This window comes from Lytechinus variegatus, chromosome 19 (genome assembly GCF_018143015.1).
Source record: "Lytechinus variegatus isolate NC3 chromosome 19, Lvar_3.0, whole genome shotgun sequence".
NCBI classification, from domain to species: Eukaryota; Metazoa; Echinodermata; class Echinoidea; order Temnopleuroida; family Toxopneustidae; genus Lytechinus; species Lytechinus variegatus.
The window spans coordinates 2,530,246-2,548,777 of NC_054758.1; the positions used below are offsets into that span (position 1 = coordinate 2,530,246).

General features: G+C 38.0%; 1 protein-coding gene across 2 annotated transcripts in view; it reads right to left on the reverse strand.

Moving 5' to 3' along the window:
• Positions 1 to 782: 782 nt before the first annotated feature.
• Positions 783 to 18,532, reverse strand: part of LOC121405862 (adhesion G-protein coupled receptor G2-like) — a 39,169-nt gene continuing 21,419 nt past the window's right edge. For both annotated transcript variants that reach the window (XM_041596835.1, XM_041596834.1), the window contains exons 5-18: positions 17,854 to 18,048; positions 16,161 to 16,355; positions 15,834 to 15,946; positions 14,944 to 15,169; positions 13,817 to 13,936; positions 13,004 to 13,125; positions 11,783 to 11,929; positions 10,744 to 10,926; positions 9,880 to 10,263; positions 9,058 to 9,198; positions 5,885 to 6,009; positions 4,769 to 5,052; positions 3,919 to 3,985; positions 783 to 2,429 (exon numbers count right to left, since the gene is read on the reverse strand). In XM_041596835.1, the coding sequence (XP_041452769.1) occupies positions 1,847 to 2,429; positions 3,919 to 3,985; positions 4,769 to 5,052; positions 5,885 to 6,009; positions 9,058 to 9,198; positions 9,880 to 10,263; positions 10,744 to 10,926; positions 11,783 to 11,929; positions 13,004 to 13,125; positions 13,817 to 13,936; positions 14,944 to 15,169; positions 15,834 to 15,946; positions 16,161 to 16,355; positions 17,854 to 18,048 (2,885 nt within the window). In that variant the 3' untranslated portion in view covers positions 783 to 1,846. The remainder of the gene's footprint in view (positions 2,430 to 3,918; positions 3,986 to 4,768; positions 5,053 to 5,884; positions 6,010 to 9,057; positions 9,199 to 9,879; positions 10,264 to 10,743; positions 10,927 to 11,782; positions 11,930 to 13,003; positions 13,126 to 13,816; positions 13,937 to 14,943; positions 15,170 to 15,833; positions 15,947 to 16,160; positions 16,356 to 17,853; positions 18,049 to 18,532) is intronic.

Below are 18,532 nucleotides of genomic sequence, written 5' to 3' on the forward strand. Positions count from 1 at the left end.
ATACATATGGAAAATCCAACTTTTGTCTATATGAAGTTGTTTTCTGTAAATATTTCATATGAAAATTTGATTTTTTGGCAATGAGCAAAATGTGTTGTGCATTAAATTGTATAAATGTACCGATCGCATCTCGTTTCTTATTCTTAATGATTGTGATGATGGTTTTAGCGGTGATTGTTGTGATTATACCGCTGCTGCTGATGGTGGTAGTGATGATTATGATGATGACGATGATGATGGTGATGATGATGATGATGGTGATGATGATGGTGATGATGATGATGATGATGATGATGGTGATGATGATGATGGTGATGATGATGACTATGATGATGATGATGATGATGATGATGATGGTGATGATGATGGTGATGATGATGGTGATGGTGATGATGATGGTGATGATGATGATAATGATGGTGATGATGATTATGATGATGGTTATGATGATGATGATGATGATAATGATAATGATGATGATGATGATGATGTTGATGATGCACTATGATGATAAGTATGATGGTGGTGATAATAATAGAGTTGGTGGTGGTAGTTATGATGGTGATGATGATGACGACGACGGTGATGATGATGACGACGATGATGATGATGATGAAACGGATGATGATCAGGATGATTAAAATTACGTAATACTATTACGCTTGCGATTATAAAAATATGATAATAATATGAATAATGATGACAACTATAATCATAGTGATACAACAATTATGATAACAGATTTAAAAAAAAAACATTTTATAAAGACACGTCAGTGGTATGTGTTTGATTTTTTTTTATTTAATTCAATATTTGTCATTTACAATTCCCCTTCAAACATCTTATTTCATGTCAAAAGAGCGGAGAGTTAAGAAGAACTTGCGTTTAAACTAGTAGACAATTCATGCACATTCATCGCGTACAAGTTCATGCAAACTCTCAACCTTCGAAAGTCTATTCTTTGAATTATTTGACGTCGTGCAATTTACAATAGGATAGTAGTAGTGATCATTGTCTGTTGAAGATAATTAAGGGTAGTCGTTGCAGTCTTTGTATAGTTTCCATGTCTTTCACACGGTTATGCTAAACTAGATAGGATTTTTACATGTCAAAAATCATCATAATGATATACCATTTGAATTACTCAAATAATACAAATGACCATTTGAATAAATAGCTGCATTGAGGAGAAAGCCCACATAACCTTAGCGAGCGAGGTAACCAGGTTCCAGAGGGCATGAATGACGTAAAACAATTTTTCTTCATTGTTCTTCGATTTTTTATGAATATTAATGATAAGTATTTTGGATAGACTCTGTATCTTACCGCCGCGTTAGCATGGGTAGGCATGCTTGTGTGATATTGCCTCACATTCTCATCAATCTATGGACGAATCCATGATCTGCGTTGGTGTGGATTATGGTTGAATAATCATTAAATGATTTATGACTAAACTTTATATAATTTATAATATAATCTTAAATAGTATAACTTTTATTCCTCAATACTCAAGGATTTTATATCATCCAACAACGAAATATGCAAGTACAAAGCGATACAAATAGGTTATTGTACATACTGCAATAATAATCATATAATAGGTAACTCTAATAGAATCATTTATAGAATCGTGCTCAGAGAAATCATGTGAATGGAAAAGAGATTGTCCACTGTAAAATAATCTAAATTAAATAAAGGACAGAAATATATCTTTTAAATAGTATACGTAGCAGCATTCATTTCTCCCATATAAGCAATGGTTTCGCGCTGCAAATCCTTATGATTAAACAAAACCAAATGAATTTGAAAGAGTTTAAGATATTTTCGATTAGAAGTCAAATAATAATCACCAATCTGCAGCCTCGGCATTATCATAAGACGTTGTCGGAAGTCGATCCGACATAGGTAGCAAGACGGTATCTGCTCTAAACCCGCTGGATTCCGAGATGGAAGCAAGTCCAGCGGCGGTTCTGCGGACGTCCTGCGTCCTGGGTCTCGCCGAGCTGGAATTGGTTTGCCCTGAACCGGAATTGATCGTAGAGGGCGCCGTGAAAGATTTCGGCAAGCAGCATTTGAACTGGGAACGCCATATTTTGCGGACTTGCGGTTGCCTGATGCAGTAGAGCATGAAAATGAAGTACCCCTGCAGAGAGTTGAGCACTGTGAAGATTCCCTGCACCACCGCACTGGCTGGTCGTATAACGCTTAGGTAGCCAATGGACCAGGTGAGACCCATCAGAGTCAAGATACATACTGCATTCTGAAAACGTCGTATTCTCTGGCGCTTCTCTGTTTTATCAAGGTGTTTTCCTTTGACAGTTTTGTTCAGTTGCATGAGGACACGCACATAAATGACAACGTTGAAGATCATTACGACACCGATGGGTATTAGGAGACCCCCGATCAGTGGCCAGAATTGCGGGAAACAGCTGAAATATAACGAAGAATGAAGAATCAATCAATGGTTTTAAAAAATATATTGCAATGACGTAATTGGAATCTGTGTGTTGCCTGCCTTTGGCAAAATGTTGAGGCTTTCAAAAGTAATTGTTACACACTCCTGTACAGAGTAGGGAAGAAAACCTTAAAAAGAACCTGATGGACAAATGGTATCGGCTTGATACAGCCCATAGAATGCATAAAATAGACTGTCCTACACTTTAATACTCAACTCCAGAGTTAACACTTCACTCTACCATAACCGGTCCCAAGTTAGTCCAGTCGACGGTCCCATATGCCATGTTAAAGAGAAATGCCAGTAATTGCAGTAAACACTGATTTTATGCGAAAGTCCGTAAAACCAGGCTAAATTGTCAGAATATCATCGAGGATTTAGATCTGGTACAGTTACATAAACTGAACTTTGTGAAATCTTGAAATCTACGCAGAAAAATATTCACAGTGGAGATCACCAACACAGATAGGCACACGTGGGACAGTGTATTAATATTGCTGGAATAAAGACCCGACGGAAGCCCGGGGGGGGGGGGGGCACTCAGTATATAATGCATAGTGGGTATGTGCCGCGGAGGGGACCCCCATTTTCACACTCAAATTTCCGTTCCAAGGCATAGCATTTTTGCCTTGTTGAGAAAAAGAACAAAGAAAGCCGCTCCAAGGCATAGCATTTTCTTCTTATCGAGAAAAAGAAGAGAGAAATCCGCTCCAAAGCTTCGCATATTTTTCGTTACGCCGCTCCGATCGCATTGAATGAGCTGCAATTTTGGTGAAAAGCGGCCGCAGAGCTCCCCAGCGGAGGCCGCGCTAGCTGCATCATGCACGCATGACCGTTCCATAGGGATGCATACGCACTCACACGCTGGCGATCCGTTCCAAGGACCCCCGTTTTCATTAACATTTGTCGTTCCAAAGCCCGTTACGAGGACCCTCCTTTTTACCACAGTAAGCCCGCTCCAAGGCCCCCGTTTTTTGTCTCGCCCGCGGCACACCCCCACCACTTTTTTGGTCAAGTGCCCCCCCCCCCCGGGGACGGAAGTGACCGAATCCGTGCTTATTTCTCAGCAATTACACAATTTCTTCCAGAATCTTTTGGCACATATCTTTTATTCATACAAACAGACACTTGGGTGGTCATTATATTAGATTCTGTCAAAAGTCATTTTGAGATCGTTACCAAAACTGGAATTTATCTTTAAGTCCGCGTTGAAGAAAGAGGAGGACTGGGCGTAGGGTTAGCTATACTACCCTGTAAAACCCTGCATGCTACAGAAACCGAAACGGTTGAAACTAATGGCAATGCTTTGGGTATGTTTATAGTACAACTAAACCAATCCTGGAATGGGCTAGGGATACTTGCCGAGAACTTAAGAAACTGGCATGCAGCTGCTGTGGAGGCCTAACAAGTGTGAAGAGGATTAAATAAGGAAGGAAGGGAGTAAATAAGTACATGATACTTACAAATCTGTCTGTGAGTAGTACTGCCTGGACGCACCGGCTGTGATTCCTACGATCAACAGAGGGCAACCTAGAAAGATAAAATTGAATATCTTTATCTTCCTCCTTTAAAAAAATATTGCCTACAGTATCGTTTATTTTCATTTCTATGGACAGAACATTTTCCCATAAGCCCTACATACAAAATTGTTAAAGCAATACAATAACTATCAACATGGTTAAAGCGGCCTGCAGCCATGCACCCTTTCCCTCTCTCTTTTCTAATTTGGTCGATCATTTCTAGTTTGTAAAAGAGCGGTGATGCATGATGGGTAGACAAGCGGATGTAACCATTGAAAGTATCATGGGTTTCCTTTGATTGGATGAATCTACATGTAGAAGTAGAACCAGCAGAGGTCCCATCTTTGTGTTCTACGAAAACTAGTTTTAATTTTCCACCTTTATAGTTGCAAATTGGCACCTTTCTGTTGCGAAAGAAGTAAATTTGAAGTTGTAAAGATATCCCTCTGTGGCATCGGGCTGCACCTTCCAGGTTGCAGGGTTAAGCTGATTTGTGCTGAGTGGGGACGTGTGTGTGTGTGTGTAACTGTTTGCACTTGTAACAATACGTATGTTGCCTGAACATGAGGAATTGTATCTAATACAATTATTTCTGATTCCGAGCTGGAAGCAAGTCCGGCGACGGTTCTGCGGACGTTCTGCGTCCTGGGTCTCGCCGAGCTGTTTATCGGTTTACAGGGCCCACGCTCTACAAACATGTTTTTATTTTTATCATTAAATCAGATCATAATTAGGTTATTTTTGTGTCTTGATATCATGGCACAGATTATAACGCAGTGGATGGATTCCTTACCCCATGCGACCAACGAAGCTTTCTTTAGAAAATTTGGCATGTATGCATTTAGGACCAACACGAAGAGGTTGTACATGTTGTAACCTTCGACTCCCATCCAGAAGATAGATGCCAGGATGAAATACTGAAGAATTGCAGCCAAGATTGAGCAAGGGAGAATGGAGATCTCGCTAACATTTCTTCTCTGGTCCAATGATATCATGACTAGAAAGATGACATAAAGGCCTAGTAGAGCGCTTGACAGCGACAATAGGATTTGATTGGGTTTTCGATCTCGAAGCTTTCTAATAACATGAAGATGTGTATAATGAAAAAAGGGTAAACAGAGAGGGTTATTTACACTTGACATTAAATAAAAAGGCATGTTCTGTACCGGGAAAACATGACACACCCGATGGTGAAAAACCTGAAACCTAAGCTGTGAAATAAATTCAGCCCGGCTGATCCTTGGGCGTCATTTTTCATCCAATGTTCTGTATGAATCATTTAAAGACATTCCTAAATGGCTGCTCAATCTATTTATGGTTCCTTCACAGAATGCACCATACTGAACACATAGTTTTAACTATGTTTCCTAATAGAATCAATTACTTTTCAAATATTTAGCTAAGGATCAAGATCAAGCATCCTCCTATAAATAATGTCATTTTTTGTGATGCAAATCAATGGCAAACAGTCAAGGAATTGTACAGTATATTCCCTTTAAATTAATATCAATGAACGGAGAGAGCGACAACACTTTGCAAAGATGTGACGCCCTCTACGTTCGTTGATGAGTATCTTATCAAAAGTTGTGTGTATCAAGAATGATAAAATTTGAGTCTTACCTTCATTTCATTTTAGTTTATTTCGTGACGTTTATTTCAATTTTCAACATATACCATGGTTTTCGTACATTTTGATTTACAAATCTCTGTGGTAAAAAATAATAATCCAGATTATCATAATCAGGTTGGAAACGGTGGAGGCTGCTAAAAAGTGGAGTTTGTAGATCGCACCCTCCAAGTAAGGACCCTCGCTGTCCATTTTTACTCTATTTACACAACGCTCCTTTTGATAATGAGGCAATGTGTGTTACTATTAATATGAAACTTCTCTTTGTTTTATCTTACTCACTTGTTTGTGGCATATGTGAAGATTGTCATCAGGAGACCCCATATTGAAATCAGACAGCCAATGTAACTGATGATCTTCAGGATAAAATCTGCCTCGTCTGAGAGCCCCTCGCCTCCATAGATATCCTGTTTGTATATAGAAAGGTTATACCAAGTGAGTAACAATCTTCTCACTTGGGGGACCTTGACAAGAGTGAGAGCCGCGTCTTTCTCGCAAGAATCCTGCAAGCAGGATTTAATTGCCGATTCGTCATTGCCAACTCGTCCACTCATCACATGGTCTTTTTCATTTTGTCTAATGCCATTCCGTCCACCAACATTTCGTCTCTAGCAACAATTTGGTCCAATAACCTTTTCGTCTAATCACCAGTTTGTCTAATTATTTATTTATTTTATTTATTTTATTTCCAGGCAAAAGACATCAAGAATAAGTACAAGAAGAAGAAATTACCACCGACTAGTGCCTGAGGATGACTAAAAGAAAAACTAGTTTCTGTTATGAAGCTCTCCTCAATAATCAGGGTTTACAAAATTAAATATACAAGAATAAAATCGGTATAAAATGACAATATACATGTATGTTTAGAAACATTACTTATTAAAACAAAAACCTAACAATAAAGAGTGTTTGTTTTCATGTGTAATTATAATATCCAGTCAATATGGAATGTTCGTGTATTTATTTAAATAAACAATTATCAGATATATAGTAAAGCCTGAGGAGGTGGAATTGTATAATATATTGTAAAAAAACGTAAATGTTACCATATCAGAAAATAAACAATATACGAACTTGACAATAACTATCATGCTACAAAGTAACGCAAAAAGCAAAAATATAGTATCAAAGCTATTGTCAAATACATGTATACAATATTCAGAGAAAGAGAGAGAGAGAGATGGGGAGGGAGAGAGAAGAAGTAGAAGAGGAATAAAGAGTTTAGAGAACTGGGGTAGAATGAAATGAAAGAGAGAGAGAGGGGGGCAATAAAGAGACGAAGCATGATCGACATACAAAAATCCGCATGAGTACAGTTGGTAAACTAGCATAGGAATAAACATAATGAACGGTGCAAGAGCAAGTAATTTCATGGCAGTAATTAACAAAATGCATAACAAAAGGTATTGAAACCAAGTATATAAGGCTAAATAAATGCTATTTAGCCTGCAAAGAATGAGAAAAACAGAGAGAAGTAAGATGAAGGAAGGAAAAGAAAGAAATTGGATAGGTCTAAACAGAGACAAGATGAAAACAATACTCTGCATGTCCCATTAAAACGCAGATTCAATTGGAGGCATGGAGAATAAGTGTTCACGTAGAGCATTAAGGAAAGGAGTGACAGATACACCAAGGCAAAGATCTCTGATCTCTGAAGGAATAGATTCCCAGAATCTGGGGAAAGAAAAGAAACAAGAAAATTTCAGGGCATTACATCGTGCAAATTCATGGATGAAGAGTAGCTTGTGACAGTTCCGAGTTCTTGGCCTGGGTAAGATATGAGTAGGTATGTCGTAGGTTCTAAACAACGATTTTACAACAAAGGCAGTAGATAGGTAGACCAGTCTGTTATACAATGGTGGGAGTTCCAAGCTGTGTAATCTTTCATCATAAGAGAGTGAATTTGCTTTATCATAAGGAAAGCAGAAGCGGGTGAAACGACGTTGAACTGCTTCAAGAGAGGATATGTGGTTTTTTTGATGGGGTAGCCAGACTGGTATACCGTATTCAATTATAGGCCGACAAAGTCAACAGAACAAACGTTTCAGAATGAAAGTATTTCGTGAATTCACGATTCTGCGGATAAATCCTGATAGTTTGGAACATTTGGATACAACAAGATTCACATGCTTTGACCATGTCAAATCATGTGAAAAAACCAAGCCAAGGTATTTATAAGAATCAACAACATCGAGAGCGTCTATGACCATTTCGTCTCATAATCACTTGATATAATATCCATTTCATTTTCATTCATTTCACCCAATTAACAGTTAGTCCAATGAATAAATGACACCCAATTAACAGTTAGTCCAATCATGGTACATAGACTAAATGGTTATCGGACCAACTGGTTATTGGACGAAATTGTCAAAGAACGAAATGGCCATTAGACCATTTGGATAGTGGGCGAACTGATGGTAGGCCAAATGATAGTTGACGAGTTGGCAAATGGACAAATGGGACTAGACCAATTGAAAATAAACCCAAGCAGCATTATCATTACAATCACAGTCGCCATAGACAAAACAAAGGGGACTGCGGGAAAGCTTCGACATGTTCAATGAAAAAAGACACAAAGGATTCTTATACTTTGGTCACATTTGTTCTACGGGGGCCGTACGGCGAGTCGAAACCAGCCGTTTTAACATTTTTTGTACTAGCTACATGTCGGTGGTTATAACAAAAATGAATAAAACGACTGTTTCCGACTCGCCGTACGGCCGCCGTAGAGCAAATGTGACCATGGTATTATGCTTATGGCAGGATCCCTGAAAGACGCGGCATAGACTTTTGACCAGCTTAATTAGAGAACAACTGTCATTAATAGTAATCCATTTGATTAAAAAAATGATACAATGGATAAAACAGTCAATATTGATATGGTACATGTTTGATTTTATAGGAGATGTTTAGTCTGTGAAGGCTCACACCATGGCGGATCTAGGGGAGGGGCAAAGCCGCCCCCTGCCCACTTTTTGAGAGGCACAATTACAATTTGTAATTTAAAAATGCCGTTAAAACAGTAATGTGCCTCATCTCCCTTGTAAGTGAAGACTTTTTTTTTGCTTGTCAAATTTTTAGTGGACGAAATATCCTTAAATTTTGGTTAATACCCCCTTTTTTGTTGTTTTTGTTTGTGCCCCCCCCCCCTGGAAAATCGTGGATCCGCCCTCCCCCTTGCCTCACACTGTTGTTAATTCTTTTAGCGTTGTTGAATATTACAATAATTTCAATTCGAGAATTATTGGAATTAAAAAAAATCGATGGTCGAACACATAGTTTTTTTTAGCAGTAACTGACAACAATAAAGCAATTACCTAGTCCGAGATTGCAGAGTTGTGAAATAGTGGCTAATATAGTAAAACAATCAATTCAAACAAAGATTTAACATAACGTTGCCATGTTTGTAAATACAATCTTAGTGTCCTACTTTGGAATGGATCAATACAAACCATGAGAATTCCAAAATTTGTCAGATGATTGCACTCGCATTCGATCCTGTCATTGGTGTCATTGTTTACTTGGATGCATCCGCGCCCAGACCAGGCATTTTCATTGAAGTCCCAAAATACACATTGAGCATTGGTTCCATTCTAAAAATATAGATTTAAAAAAAGCTGGATGTAAGAGGCCATTAGTGATAGGGGCTAATTATGAATTGGCCTATTCTTTATTTTATTGTTTATAGTCAGCGTCTGAATATTTTAATTTCACTTTTTTTTATATTAAATCAATGTTTTATCAAGCATTAAGGCTTCCTAGGGGTTTTCCTTTTTTTATTTGTTTAAAAATACTTAGGATTTTATCCCTGTTCTATTGTTCGACTTCATTTTGTCAGGCAGATATCTCTTCACTGTGAGAAAATGTCTCTTTGTATCTTTCTGCCTCTTTTCTGTATATTCGTCATTATCTCCCTTTCTCTTCTGTCCCGTCTGTATGCAATTGTGTTTTCTGCATTCCTCGATCGATCGTCCTTCTCATTCTGTATCAGTCTCTTTACAATTTACCATGTCTTTATGACATGGCATCATTCTCTATTTCGTCTTCCTTCCAATCTTTGCCATCCTTCCGTCATCATGGTCATGCCCTTTCTCCGGGATAAACTGTGACTTTGATACATTACATCGCAGCTAACGTATTTTCAGCAATATACTACAATTGATACTAAGTTACTGCTGAGAATCCCAGCTTTTTTTTCGTAATGTATTCATCAAGTTTGGAGAGGAAATTCTTTACCATTACAGGTAAATCAATTTTCGTAAATCAATTCTTACTGGATTCAGAGGGACAAATGAAATCCTGACCGGTTCGTCAAGGTCCTCTACTTTCATGTTGTTGACAGACGCCGACATGATCCTAGAGTTGGGTGTTCGATTGAATGATTCTTCGCCCTCATTGATCTGCGCAAGCCCCACGTCTTGGAACAGACCTGCCATGAGATACGTCGTGAACACGAGACGCCCTCTACGTCCAAGGAGGCTATCCGCTAAACCTGATGGGATAAAGAGTGTCGCCTCTGATTGGGTGGCTTCTGCGCCCTGTGTCAGGTCTCCCCCGCTTACTCTGAAGTCACGATCAGAGATGCTCTCTCCGTCGTCGGTAACAGACATGATAACTGTGTAACCCTGACTAATATCAGAGGGACTGACGTCAAGTACCTGAAATGAAAACGTTCAAAGATTGTTTTAGCTAATGCTACGTGTTCCACTTGCAATGTGCAGTAAAGGAAATTCATCAAGGTTGAGGTAAAACATATTCTTTTGATAGATAAACCCAGTTCCAAGCAGACCAACAATCATTTACCTCTCTTTCTTGTATTGAAATTCATGAATTAAATTGAACAGAAATATCAAAGTTGCTAAGTGATGCAGTCGCACGAAGCGATTGGCTTTGATGTAATTCCCATATGTTTATCACTGATTACCACAATATAATTCTAGCTTTTTCAAGTTTAGTGTGGACATTATTACTTCAGATGAATGCATAAAACATTGAATTATGCAAAGGTTTATCATGTTTATTGGGTGATCTCAGGTGCCGCCCAAAGCACAATTTCAATTCCTTAGCATAATTTTTGAACTTTCATAAATCCCATTTTTCTCAAATCGGAGAATGGTAGATTTATCTATCTTCCCTACCTCAGCGGCAACGTTAGATTCCACAAAACGACTGCTGCCATTTTCCACTTCTACGATGGCTAGCTGTGCTTCGAGGGCCAGGACTATACGACTTGGTGAATTGTTCTCCTCCTCTGCCGACCCAAGTGTTTCATCGGGTAAAGATAAGATGCTATCTGCTATCTCTACAATAGATTCAGCTACCTATGATTAAAGAGTACCGCATTATCATTTGACAATGCTGTTTTTTTAAACAAACAGCCGTAACAAACAGCACTGGAGACGTTTAAAAAACTACATAGGAATATAACAAAAATTACATTTATGTCGCTTATCATTGTAACCTAATCAGATGTACAGATCACAGATCATAGAATCGTATCAAGATATTTATTTTTTTATTTAAGAGGCTGGGTAAGAAAGAAGTAAAAGAGGCATAACATGAATTTACTACCTATTTGAAGGCCCTTGCATGGTAGCAATGCTGCTTCTTTTGAACAACTGTAGCAGGATTTACCCTTCTCTTCAAATGTAAAGATTTGTGATGTCGACGGATTTCATAGTTGGGGGATTCCATACGTGTCGTACGGGACATTTTGACAACAATTTCTAGTTTCCTAGCCGAATGCTTGAGCTATAAAATATTCCCTTTGTCAATGATAAAGCTATAGTGGGTAGTCATTAACCAACACAAAAAATGATTATGGGTAAATTATAGGTGAAAATCTTGTGTGTCGTACGGGACGCAGAAATGTCCCGTACGACACGCAACATTTTAAACTGTAATTCAACAATGAACAGCATATTTTTGTTGGTTGTCAGTTTTTTGCATGTCTACCCAGTAGTACTTTAATATTACCACAAAGCAAATTGAAGTTCTTTGTTCGTTTGGACAGCACGTTGAAAAAATGTTGTGAAAATGGCTGATTTTTCCAGCATGGAATCGCCTAGTTGTGTTTATTGCATTAATGTCAGATCACTGTAAATAATGACCATGGCAAGAGTATTTTTTATAAACTCAAAGAAATGAAACAAAATGTATTCTGCAGATTAAACCCACCTCTGGCTCTGTAGAATTGACTGAGTTTATACCCTCGAGCAGTGTGGCGATTATACCAAGACCGTTCGTGGAAATGTTCTCATTCATCTCGGTGATATCCGCAACTTCTTCAGCGACAACCGCTGCGTTTTCTGCTGTTATCGTCATCTACAAGAGACAGTTCGGGTTTTGTGAGGGTATGCTGTGAAGTGATCACCCACTTAAGGCTGTCATATTCAGACACTGACATGTCAATATTTGTGAATTTTACATTCTACAACTTATTTTATTTTAATGCTAAGGTAGGTCACCCGGGCTCCGTAACACAAAGATTAGCGATCAATCGCTAAATGAACTGACCAATCAATATCAATGATACACGCGCATTCGGTTTAAAATGCTGACCAGGGACCAATCAGTGCGCTTCTTTCATATTTGCAATCCATCGCAAACCTTTTTGTTACGGAGCCCAGGTCCCTGTAGATTGAAGTAACTAGGGTAATTACTTAGACATTAATGCTGAATATTTTCAAAACCTTCTTTCTTATTTGCTGCCGAGGCATGTAACGTTGATTTATAATGATCAAGACCACCATGTTTCATAAAGTGAAGCATGGGTGTCAGTGCATACAAGTAGGATTTTCTTTTGTCTTTGCGGGTATCTTTGGGGATATTCATTGTTGCGTACCAAACCTTCTCCCCTCCCCCCCAAAAAAAAAAAAAAAATTCTGCAGAGACCCACAAATCTAGGCGATTGGTCTTATAATAAAACGGAATACCGAAGCAGATTCTTTCAGTATTGACAAGCCTTGTCCATACATTATAAATTGATATTGCATTACAATGAATCATTAAAGGTGACCAAAGAAATTAATACAAATGAATCAGACATAATTCAATAATCGTAATTAGCATGGAAATCCCCGGGTCTTAATTCAGATCAAAAACCCAGGGGGTGTTTCACAAAGATTTAAGTATGACTTAGAGTCGCACTTAAATGTCTAGTTGCACGCAGTATAAAAGGCATGACAGCATTGGTCATACCATGCCAAGAGGACGCGCACTACTGCGTATTGATCAATAAGATTGCGCGTTGCATATCATGTACGCGTCGACATTTAAGTGCGACCTAAGTCATACTTAAATCTTTGTGAAACACCCCCCGGATCAGGTTTCGTTCTCACTAGTGACAAAAACGCATTTATATTAAACAGATTCGATCCTCCCGAAGGAGATACCTACGTTTCCTAAGATCTCCAGGATTTCCTCAGAAGTCAGGTTCCTTCCACAGTTCATCGCTGGTATAACCCAGTTACTTGGACGGATGTAGTCTCCCACACATACGGCTTCTATAGGCTCTCCTCCTATGAAAAAGAAACAAACATTGAAAAAAGAAAGGTAGGAAGGATCGGATTAGCAGGTAAACATCATAAAAAATCACCAATGTATGAGTAAAAATCTAAATATTAATTAAAAGGTGACAGATTAAATAAAGGGTTGATTTTACGTAGAAAAAGGGCAATTAACTACATAAGACAGAAGCATTGGCATAATGACTTATTCTCAATCATTCAGTTCAGTTCATTCATTTCCAAATACAAATCACAATATAAAAATTCATAAAAATACATAATTGAGCAAATGTAAACCAATGTATACAATAGGTCAACATTTAAACATAGGAAATGGGGAAATTATAAAAACCCCAAAGTAGAGTTTGTCAAGATAACCTCCCCCAAAGTAATTAGACAAAATATAATTGACAAAGTAAGATATAAGAAACTTATTTGCCCAAAATAAACAAAGCACTTTGAGATCGAAGTATTAATAGGGTATCAGCTAGGTGTATACTATTATCTGAATTTCCACAAGGGAGTTCCTGTGATCTATGACGCAAACTGAAGATTGCCTTTGCAAATACTTCCCAGGGACAATAAATGCACATTCTATCGTGTGTTCAATAAGTTGTAATAGGAAATCGGTTTTCCACCCCCCCCCCCCCTAAAAAATGCACACATACACCTATAAACACACACGTACGCACGGGATGCTCACCTCTCTCAGTGAAGTACGGGCATGTTGCGTCGGTTGAGTTTGCCCTGACGTTGACAGTGCCACTGTTAAACATTGCTGTGGATCCATAAGGTGTTATCAGAGTTTCCTGTGGGCATGTCACTGTAAACCGAGCATAATGGTGGGGGTCAACAAGGGAATTATTTTATACTATACAGTGGATAATCATGGTTTACACGAAGTTTCACTTTAAAGAGAAATTCCAGTAGTTGCAGTTAACACTGATTTCATGAGAAAGTCTGTAAAACAAGGCTTAATTGCAAGTATATCATCGAGGATCTAGATCTGGTACAGTTACATTAACTGGACTTTGTGAAATCTTGAAATCTACGCTGAAAAATGTTCACACCGAAAATCCCCAACACAGATAAGCGCACGTGGGACAATGTATAATTATTGCTCAGGGCGTCGGGCCCGACGCCCTATCCGAATCCCGTGCTTATTTGCTGATTTCTCAGCAATTACACAATTTCTTCCAGAATCCTTTGGCACATGCGTTTTATTTATACAAACAGACACTTTAGTGGTCATTTCATTGGATTCTGTACGAACTCATTTTGATATCGTTACCAAAACTAGCATTTACCTTTAAAGTCTTCCGAGGAATCATCATATAAGAAAAATCATAACTTTACAACAAATTATTTTAAAGTATAAGAGAAATTGTCATGCTAAGCAGAGAACCAATATGCTACACAGGTTATTATCATATGCCATAGAGGGAATATCCATTATGCTTTAAAAGGTATTCAAATGATAAAGGGAATTATCTTATGCTATGAAAAATCATCATATACTACATATATACGGGACTTTTTACGCTAAACCAGGAATTATTATTATGATAAAATCATACGCTAACAGAAAATAATCACTATGATATACAGAACCTTATACCTATACCTTATGCCATATACCTTATGCTATACAGAAAAATCATGTGTCATAGAGGGAATTGTCATATGCTGTACAGGGATTTATCATTCGCTATGCAGGAAATCATAAGCCATGTGTGTAATGACGAGGACGATGATGATGAAGTGATAAAGAGTTAAAAATATGAAATGAGAATTAGATTTGTTATGAAAAAAGAAAAAATATGCTTATACCTGTACTGAATGTCGCAATTGAGTCTGGGTCCATATATGTCGGGTCTTGCTGAGCTATCGCGACCATTGTAGATTGGATTGACGCTAAGTTTTCCAAATTCTGAAAGGAACTCCTGTTTTCAACATCTACTACGACGGCGAAATCTGCAATGACGCTTCCAGGGGAGAAGCTGTTGACTGTTACTAAAACTGGCTCCGAAAAATTATTCTGAAGCGACGGTTGAATCTGCATGTATTATAATGAAATTATAGACACTTGATTATTATTGTTTTATTGGCATCATACATAAAAAAAACTTAGCATGTAAAACAAAGAGACTATAATAGTCAATACAAAAGTGCCGACAGCTTTGCGTCTTCTCCGAGGAAATCTGTTGAAGATGGATGGAGCAATAGCACATCGAGATCATTTAAATGTCTAGTTGCGTCAGTATATAAAGGTCCCACTAATCTATCCACTTAGCAATAAGCCAACAATTCAGCAGTTCAGAAACAAAAGTTGCGGAGAGGGGGTAATTGAAATAAAACCGTTTATTTTCCTATTTGTGTGTCTTCTCAATAAGATTTTTTTATTTTTAACATTTATGCTTTCCAATTATACCCAAAATTATGTTAAAAAATAGACATTACTTACATTAACCATTTGTCTTTAAAAGGGAGCTTTATTTTTGACATTCATAACTGTGTGCCAGCTCATGTGATGTAATTAATATTTCATTATCATTTTTTAATGAAATTCCTGACATCTGAGAATAAATCACCACGTTGCCCTGATTGAGGATAAAACAAAAGTTGTATTCTTTACCCAAAAGAAAATGTTTGTGATCAAGAGAATGTTGAAGTCGTGCATGGAAATGCAATAAATCACGATGAAAATAATTATTTCTTACATAGTTAACCAATTCTTGAGCGAGTAGAGCGAAAGCGAAAGACGTGGAATCTCGTAGGCTGCTGGTAAAAGTCTTATTTGGAAAGGTTGCAGAGACAACGTACGTATCTACAGCTGAAAACGGAATAACGAGAGAAGTAAATAATAAATGTATAAAAAATAGTTTGATAATGATGTTGATGTTCAAAGTCGTAGAAATAAATAACATAATTGTAATGAAAATGAAAAAATATATATATATATATATATTACATATGTGTGTGTGTGTGTGAGTGTGTATACATATGAATATTTATATATATACATATGTACTTATATAATTTCTTACTATCGCATTGGGGTAATTGTCCTGACAAGGATCCGTTCCCCTGGCACGATATAGATTGATCTCCTATCAATCTAAACCCCATAGAGCACTCCATTTGGCAAAAGGCAGCATAGTTGATTGTACCCCCTTCTATGCAGCCAATAGATGAGGATGATAATAACGATGGAAAGGTATCTGGGAGCTGACAAACCACAGCTGAAATTTAAAAAAATCATGAGGTTAAAAATGTCGATGACTAAATTACTAAGCATCATCATAATGTTTGTATGTTCTGAATAATATATCTCATTGTACAGACGAAGCATCCTACATCTAAAATGTAAATTTATTCAAAATATCTTCTAGATATGATGTATATACATACGTTCATCATTCTTTTGAAGATTCAGTGTGATTCTCTTTGTTTACTAAGGAGATTGTGCAAATTTCCTGAAGAAAAAAAAATATGGCATGGATGGCTTTCCATACAGATAAGATTGATTGGATCAATCGTAACTCTTTGTAACACGGACCCCTGGATTATCTTTGCGTGTAGCCATTATGTAGCCTTCGCTCCACGAGGCGCAAAGATTCAAGAACAGAGAATTATGTATTGCCAAATGCCCTTCGCAACAATGAACAACCAAAAGGTCTTTGTCGAAAATTGGTGAATCATAACAGCATTTTCGTCCCTGGACAAAAGACATATTTTGCAATTTTTCTTCAGCTCCGAAACTTAGGGCGAAAATGGTGTTTTGCAATCTTCGACAGAGCATTCTTCCCAGCTGTTCCGTTTCATTGACGGCATTTTCAACACGTTTACCATGTTCTTGAGTCCTGCCACGTGCACTAGCGTACCTACGGGGGGGGGGGGCAGAGAGGGCAGTCTGCCACCCCCCTGACGAGCCACCACCCATGCAAAGGACGTATCCCTGCCCCCCTCCTGACGAGCTTAAAAGACTTTAATTGCCCCCCTGACGAGCCTGAATAATTTTTTTCTTGCTTGTCAATTTTTTTCTGGTACGAAATCCTTTATTTGTGATTGATTACCTTTTTTTTGCTCGTCAATTTTTTTGGCGGACGGTTTTGTCCTCCCCCCCCCCCCTGTGGAAAATCTGAGGTACGCCACTGCCGGCGTGTGTCACGATGTGAAAACTATTATATTGTAGAACATCCCACGACCTGTAATTCTATTGTTTCGTCATTGTCAATACCATGAAAACAGGTTGTTAATACTATTCATTATTAACAATCGCACTGTCTGATAAATCGAGCAGCATGCACAGTCCTCCAAGCATGTAAAATGGTCTGACCCTACCCAATGTATGTATGTATTTGAGTTTTGTCAGACGTGTATCAATCAGATATGATTATTTACGTCTGGGACCGACCTTTAACGTCACCATCCGAAAGACGTGACCAGGGCTCGAACCTCTGCATCAATTTGTAACTTCCCCACAGCTTGGATTACAGGCGCACGCCACAACGCCTACCCAATGCAATTATATTATGTTATACATGTACATATACATGCATACATCGCACTGCAGTTTATATGCGCAAGTTGATATAAATGTCACGTGACGCGTATTGACCAATCATAATTACAGTTTCTCGAAACGACGCAATCTTGAACAACATCGGCGCGTAAAGTAACATGGCTATTTCTAAACTAAGATATTGTTTTAGATGGGCTTGGCCCTGAACAACTGACCTTCGCACGTGGGAAGAGGAGCAGAGAGGCTACCGTTCATCAAGCAAGTCACCTGCGAAGCACCGGAGAGATATAATCCTTCATCGCACTTATACTTGCAGGTTGTACCAAATGTGACGTCACTCAAACAGTGGAGGTCAGACTGAGAGAAGGGCAATAGATCGGGCGGGACTGACGGTATCAGACAGGTAATCGCTGCAAAAAAATCGGATATTTTTTTTCATTGCGGATATTAATCGGAATGATCATTTTGAAAAATAGGCAAGACTTCCATATGTCCCCTCCACTAAAGTTGTGAAAAAAGCAAAGTTTATTAATCAAAATCAGATGTAAACTTTACTATGACAGGAGTTTAAGTTTTTCATGAACGGATTGATTGATGCCATGTTGTTTTAGTAAGATCAACCTTGAGTGGCGTGATGAGCCATTATGCTCTATATTATACTGTTTTTTCTGTTTTACGAAGTAAGAATGCCCTATAAAATTGTACTTGATTTGTATTGCTTTATATTACTTTGTATTATGTTTTGAATCAAAATGAAATAAAAGAATTGAAGAATTGAATTGAAGAGCCAAAAAAATAGTGCTCAGATATGACATACCAGGCAAATTTTACTTTAAAATTTGCGACCGAAGCGAGCGAGCAAAAATTGCGATATTTTTATCTGAGAAATCAAAT